The 7,809-nt window shown below is 37.1% G+C and overlaps 1 protein-coding gene across 1 annotated transcript; it reads right to left on the reverse strand.

Moving 5' to 3' along the window:
- Window positions 1-6,153: 6,153 nt before the first annotated feature.
- LOC131908438 (olfactory receptor 4K3-like) lies at window positions 6,154-7,068 on the reverse strand. Its single transcript, XM_059259481.1, has one exon. The coding sequence runs from the start codon at window positions 7,063-7,065 to the stop codon at window positions 6,154-6,156; it is 912 nt and encodes a 303-aa protein (XP_059115464.1). The 5' UTR covers window positions 7,066-7,068.
- Between the last annotated feature and the right edge of the window lie 741 nt (window positions 7,069-7,809).

The raw sequence follows: 7,809 nt of genomic DNA on the forward strand, positions 1-7,809 counted from the left end.
CTGTGGCAGGAATCCACCATGCTGCTTAGCTTATGGTGGCTGGTGGCCAGCTCCATCTCACAGGCAGCTGTTGGGAGACAAGTCTCTATACTGCTACTGGCATGAGACTGTGAAACTAGGAAGCCTAGTGTGGCTCCATTTCTGTGCATTCAGAATCATTAAGCATAGGTCTATGTGGATCAATGCCCCATGTTGGGCACCAATTGTATTTAAATTTCTAAATGGTTTTATTAAATAAAAAACATGGAGCCAGATATAGGGATGAAAACCTGAGAGATCAGGGAAATAGAGAAAACCACAGCTAACCTTACCTCATCAATTCTGCTGCTTCAAAAAATGAACTACTTTCTGTCTACCCGTGCCTATATGCCTTGCTGTTCTGCCATCTGATTTGCTCTCTCTGTTCAGCTACATCACTTCCTGTTCCCTGCCCAGCTCTGTCACTTCCTGTTTGTCTGTACAGACTTGAAAACTTCCATGGTAACTAGTATTGAAATTTAAGGCATGTGCCACCACACCTGGCTCTGTTTCCAGTGTGGCCTTGAACTCACAAAGATCCAGACAGAACTCTGCCTGCCAAGTGATTGGATTGAAGGCATGTGCTACTATTGTCTGACTTCTATATAGTGGCTGGCTTTTTCCTCTGATTTCCCCTAAATTGAGTGCCAAATGTAGTTTGGAAGTTTCTTCCATCCCATCAAGCCCCTGCAGTCCCTCAGTACACTTATAAAATAATCACTCAGAAGCTTACACTAATTATAACTGCTTGGCCATTAGCTCAGCCTTATTACTGACTAGCTCTTGCACTGACTAGCTAGAATGTCTTTCTGTACGCTGTAAATATGTGTTGCTCCCATTGGTTAATAAATAAAGCTGCTATTGCCTATAGCTAGGCAGGATAGAGGCAGGCAAGAAAACCAGAGATACAGCAGAAGGGTGGAGTCTAAGGAGTATTATGCCAGCAGACTGATATTGTCATGGCCACATGTAAGTACTTAGATTAATAGAAGTGGGTTAATTTAAATGTAAAAGTTAGCCAGTAATAAGCCCAAGTCATTGGCCAAACAATTATAATTAATATTAAGCCTCTGAATGATTATTTTATAAGTGGCTGCAAGACTGGGCAGAACACAAAAAGGCCTCTGGCTATATTCAAGAGGATCTGAGCTAGAACTGACCTGAAAATCTCCTTAAAAGGTGTAAGATGAAGAAGCTCTTTCTAAAAGAAGAAAGGAGGATATGATATACAAATGTAGCATATAGATATAATAGGATGAAAGGATAGATTATTGAGTCTACTTTTAAAAAGGAACAACTTGTTTAAAATGTTTTACATTGCTATGGATTTTAGTTTATTGACATGAATTTAAAGTTAATTTTGTTATACTGTATGTATATTTCTATGCTTGTTTAAGGTATGTTTGTGGAGCTCATTTGAATTGTAATGTATAATTAAGAAATACAGATTAATATTTAATCACCTATGATAATCAACCTTATAATCATATTAGTTCTTTTTTAGATATACAAAGATATATTTCATATACATAGGTAATCTTCAAACACTTCAAAGACCTACAGAATATGGCATTTAAAATGTTTTAAAAACTTCAACTTTCTGGATAGTGAGACACATCTGCTCCTGGTAGTATCGATTTACTTCAGTGATGAGGATGGGCATCAAAGACACTCCATGTGGAGTTTATCTTCTTTTTGGCAAAAATAGCCATTTGGGCAAGAGGCTGCTCTTGTCTGAACTGCTGATAATATGTTGTATAAACTGGACATACAGGACCCATAGGAAAATGACCACTGAATTTGAAAGTGGGGCAAAATGGTTCTTCAGGTTCCTGCTTTGCAGAGGAGACTGCCAAATATTCTACAGGACACAGGGAGAAGCCACTAAAATACTGTAGGCCTATTGGCTGAAGATGGATGCCCCAATGTTACAGAGGAACTTTGGATGACTGTCCTGGCAGGCAGCTGTCTCTGTCATTTCCAGAATTTTGGAAGTTGCTTACAATATATTTCCTGTTTACTTGGGTAATATTGTATTCTTCTGGGGTCTTTAATGTAGTTGAAGACTAGAAGTTATAATTATGGTTTTCCTTAGTCATGACAAAAGATAAATTAGATATGAAACTTCACACTCACAAATATAGGATAGATAGAATATTTTCTTTAATTTTGCCAAATACAAATAGACTAAATATTGTAACTGTAATTCTTGCTTGATAACTGTTCTTTTATATGTAATTTTACTATGTTAAAGTTAAAACCTTCCTTTTTGATTAGACAAACAAGAAGAAGTGCTGTGGGATGTCTTTCTGTATGCTATGAATATGTGTTGCTCTGATTGGTTGATAAGTAAAGCCATTTGGCCTATGGCAAGTCAGGTTATAGCTAGGCAAAAAATTGAAGAAAGAAAGAGAGAAAGAAGAAAGACAGAGGGGAGAAAGATGTCAGCACCACCAGGAGAATCAAGATGTGAAATTATTGGTAAGCCATCCATGGCCGGCCATGTGGTAACTTATAGATTAATAGAAATGGGTCAAGTTATAAGAGCTAGCTAGCAAGAAGCCTTCCATAGTCCATGGAACTTGTAATTAATATTAAGCTTCTTAATGATTATTTTATAAGCTGCTGTGGGACCTTGGGGCCGGGTGAGACCGAAGAAACCTTCCAGCTACACTGAGGACTAGGACTCATCATACCAGAAGGAAAAAGCCGTGTAAACTTCCATAGGAGGGAAGCAATCAATAGTGTTATGCTATAAACTACAACAACCAGTATGGCATAATAATCCTAAGGGTACAATAATGGCACACTTACCTGAGTAGTAGCCAATACTTCTTTAATCAACTTAAGGCCCACTCAACAAAAGGGAAATCACATCTGGTGCCTGAAACCTAGAACATTACCCAGGGTTTGTGAAATCATGGATCTTGGGGGAGAACATACAACCACTACTTTACTAAACTAGCATAATCCTTAATTGTTCTCTAAATATATATCCTTATAAACATAGAGAAGTGTAGTTTTAACCTTCATCAAGAAATTTTCTCTTTGCAACAGGTAAAGACCATTACAGAAAACAACTGGCCCAAAACAGTGTTGGGAAACCCATTCCCAGCTGATACATCAACAATATAACTCCTGCAACTAGCACTCAGGGATAATAGCAGAAGAGGGACATGAAGACCATAAGAGCAGAGGAACAGGAAGTTTTTTGAGATTGCGTCTGTCTCTGTATCATATTTGCATTTTTAATTTCAGAAAATCTGTACTCATTAAATCTTACCAAAATGGCTGACAAACTGGACCTTAACAAGAACAACACAAACAGACATGTTAATATGGAAGGGGGAAAGCACATGAAGTGTCAACTCTAGACAAAGAACAGCTAAGGAATGCTGAGAACTGAAGAAACAGTCTTCTCCATGAAAGAGTATACTCATTGGTTATCCAATCAAAGATCGTCAGTCTGGAAAACATAAGCATACAAGTAGTAACAAGTAGTCAATGAACTGAGCAGGCTGTATTTATATATTTAGAAGTGTGTGTGTGTGTGTGTGTGAGTGTGTGTGTGTGTGTGTGTATGTGTGTGTGTGTGTGTGTGTTGTGATAATAAGTAAAGAAAACAAGACCATCAATTTGAAAGAAAACAAGAATGATGGTATATCTGAAGGGTTGGAGGGAAATGAAGAAAGGAGAGAAAGGATATAGTTGTGGTATAGGCTCAAAAATTCTAATTAAAATACTTTAAGGAATAAAATGTAGACTTTCTTCAATTCTTCAGTTGAGAAAAACCAAATGGCAAAGAAAGTATATAATATGGGAAGAATGCAAGACCAACACTGGGAACTAATAAAAAGTGACTAAAAGCTTAAAACAGCACATACAATTGATTGGAAAAGTACAAAAGGAAATAGTGAAAAATATTTTATAGGTTGATCAGCTTTCTGATTGAGGCAATTCAACCTGCAGTCAAAAGCAAGCTCACTTATTTACTCTTAGATAAGAGTATAATTGTTAGAGAGTTAAATTAAAAGAAAGAGTATAATTAAAGAGTACAGTTGGATAAGAATACAGTTGATCCCCTGATATTAGCAGTTGACTATATTCCTGTCTGTAGGAAAAATTCCATGGTCTACTCAGGATCTGAGATGAATTTAGGGATTTAGTTGGACAGCAATCCACCTTCACAGCAATCTAGCACAGAGAACTCCATTACATCTCTTATCAAGCTCCATAGATGAAAACCAGAAGTCATCAGGACAATGATCATTATGGTGGTATTTTATTTGTACTGAAATGTGGTGATATTTTATTTGTGCTTTAATAAATACAGTTTGCCTGGAGATCAGAGGAATAGGAACAGCCATTATAAGTAAACAAAGAAGTTAGGCAATGGTAGCACATGCCTTTAATCCGATCACTTGGCGGGCAGGAGTCTGCCTGGATCTTTGTGGGTTCAAGGCCACACTGGAAACAGAACCAGATGTGGTGGCACATGCCTTAAATTACAACGCTAGTTAACCATGGAGGTCTGGAGGTCTGTACAGACAGACAGAAAGTGACAGACCTAGGCAGGAAGAGGAAGTGATGTAGCTGGACAGAGCAAATCAGATGGCAGAACAGCAAGACATATAGGTGTGGGTAGACAAGAAGTAACTTGCATTTGCAAGCTGCAGAATTGGTGAGGTAAGGTTAGCTGTGACTTCCCCTATTTCCCTGAATCTCTCTCAGGCCTTTCACCCTTATATCTGGCTCCATGTTTTTTATTTAATAAGGCCATTTAGAAATTCATCTACAGATCATGTTATAAAGGATTGGAGACTTCTGCCCTGCAGAAGGCACAATACTGGACAGATCAGAGAGGTACAACCCTCCTTGGAACATCGGAGCAGTAGCTCAATACTGTTAGCCATCTTTCTTTTTTTTTAATTTTTATTTATTTATTTGTGTGTGTGTTAGTGTGTGTGTGTGTATTTGTGTATACATGAATGTGTAAGTATAGGTGCCCGTGTAGTCCAAAGGTGTTAAGTCTCCTAGAATTGGAGTTACAGGAAATTGTGAGCCATACAATGTAAGTTCTGGACACTAATTTGGGTTGCACTCTTTAATTGTTGAGCCATCTCAAGAACTGTGTTAAGAGCTGTTGACTACCCAAAGGAGGCCTTCCCCCCTCTGAGGAGTGGATGGGGATGGGGTGGGATGGGGAGGAGGTGGGGGATGGGAGAAGAGAGGGAGGGGGAACTGAGGTTAGTATGCCAAATGAAAAATAAATAAATAGTTATTAAATATTATGATTACTATTAAGTGCAATAACATTTTCTGTGTTGAACTTTTGTTAAATCTTTATTGTAAATATCTCTTTAATGTTTTGGGTAGATGACTAAAGCTGTGAAGAGTGGGTCTTTGGGAGGCGCTTCCCTTAGGCCAGGCAGCTTAAGCAGGGGATTATATCCTGAATAATTTCTTTAATGGTAAGTAGATAGAATGACTTCATGAGAGTTCTGGTACTTTACCAATAAAGATTTCAAGGAAGCTGGGCAGTGGTGGCGCACGCCTTTAATCCCAACACTTGGGAGGCAGAGGCAGGCAGATCTCTGTGAGTTTGAGGCCAGCCTGTACTACAGAGTGAGTTCCAGGAAAAGCACAAAGCTACACAGAGAAACCCTGTCTCAAAATAAACCAAAATAAATAAATACTATTCCAGACTAAGGAATACTCTAGGCAAGACAAGACTCAGAGGTTCAGTCTGGTGGCTTAATGGGGGTTGTGGTTAGAGATTTGTGTCACGAGCTTTGATAACTGATTTTATGATGGCATAATGAAGACTGAAGCAGCAACTGTAATAGGAACTACTAATTTGTCATTAACCTGCAGTTTCACTAGAAATAACCAAAATCATAATTTAAAAGATTAGTACCATCCTATAAACAGAAGGTTATTTTCCACCTAATGATCAATGAAATTTGTAAAATTGACGTGACATAGATCTTTTAACTAGCAATATATACAACTTCCATGAACTGGAGAATGTTTCTAGTCAAGAAGATTAGTTAGATCAGTGCGATTAGTTTAGTACCCTATAAGTTAACATTCTAATAATGTAAAAATTCTAAAATACCTACTGAAATTCATATATTAGCATTGTAATCTCTTCATAGCATTTTTAATCTCTTTGTTTCTTAAAGTGTAAATTGCTGGATTCAGGAGAGGTGTGATGACTGCATAAAACACAGCAAGAAACTTGTCCACCCATGTTATGCTAACTGGCCACAGATAGATGAAGATACACGGCCCAAAAAATAATATCACCACTGTGATATGAGCAGTGCAAGTAGAGAGAGCTTTGGATGCCCCATCCTTAGAGTGGCGGCAGACAGTAATCAGGATATGAGAATAGGAGATCAGCAACAGAATGAAGCATAGAGCTGCTAGCACTCCACTGTCAGCATTTATCAAAATTTCTAGAACATAGATGTCCATGCAGGCTAACTTGAGGACCAATGGAATATCACAGAAAAAACTGTCCAATTCCCGGGATCCACAGAAGGGCAGATTTATAATTATAACCAGTTGGCTAATTGAATGCACAAAGCCAATGATCCATGATGTCATCACTAATCCAATGCACGTATGTCTGTTCATGATGCTGGAGTAATGGAGTGGCTTACAGATGGCCACGTAACGGTCATAAGCCATTGACACAAGCAGTACCATCTCACCCCCTCCAAAGAAGTGTCCAAAGAAAATCTGACACATGCACCCTCCAAAGGAGATAGTCTTTTTTTCCTTGAGGAAGTCTGTGATCATCTTAGGTGTGGTGACTGAGGAAAGACAGAAGTCAATGAATGAAAGATTGGCCAACAGGAAGTACATAGGGGAATGAAGATGAAGATCAATGATGATTATGAGTACAATAAATATGTTGCCCAAAATGGTGATTAAATAAAGTGAGGAAAATATCACTAAAAAGAAGGCCTGGAGTTCCCAAGAGTCACAAAGCCCAAGAATAATGAATTCAGACACCTCAGACTGGTTTACTTCCTCCATTTAGTTCAGTTCCAAATTAATCTAAAGGAAAATATGCAGTATTAGATTCTGTGAATATCAGAGGATATGAATTAAAAGGACTTCTTAAACTCTTCTGATGGATGTGATTTAACTTACTAATATTGGAAAAGATCTTGGCTTTTGAATATAACATTCTCTGTAGCATTCATACATATTGTGTCCTAGAAACTTTACTTTCATTTATTTACACAGATTAATTCTTGTATAAGGTTATAAGAGGAAATGTATGCTAATGAAAATGGCCATTGACAAAACAATGACATATTGTTCTGAAACGCAAGTGAAATATAACTATGTAAAATGTAGAACTATTTTAGTAAATATAGTAATTAACATTTTCAAAGTAGATTTTTGACATAGTTTTTAGAAGATGAAACACAATGGAAAATAACTATACTTTGTAATGATGTGATAAAAACTGTATATGAAATGGAAAGAAAAACTTAAGAGAAAAGAAACAAAGTCAGGTGAGGCCAAAGGTAGGTATGAAACTGAGCACATAAGCATATTAAAATATTCTTAACTTTTTTCTTTCTTGAATTTTATCATATCACATATACACAAAGTAATCTTATCATTAAGTAAATAGTTATGAATGGTGATAGAAACATTAAAAAGAATGTGATCTGAATGAGGAACTATAATGAAATCAATACTACATACTTAAAATAAATGTGAATTTTGAAAAAAGAATCTTTAGGAGCTACATGATAGAAAAATAAA

Source organism: Peromyscus eremicus, chromosome 4 (genome assembly GCF_949786415.1).
Source record: "Peromyscus eremicus chromosome 4, PerEre_H2_v1, whole genome shotgun sequence".
NCBI lineage: Eukaryota > Metazoa > Chordata > Mammalia > Rodentia > Cricetidae > Peromyscus > Peromyscus eremicus.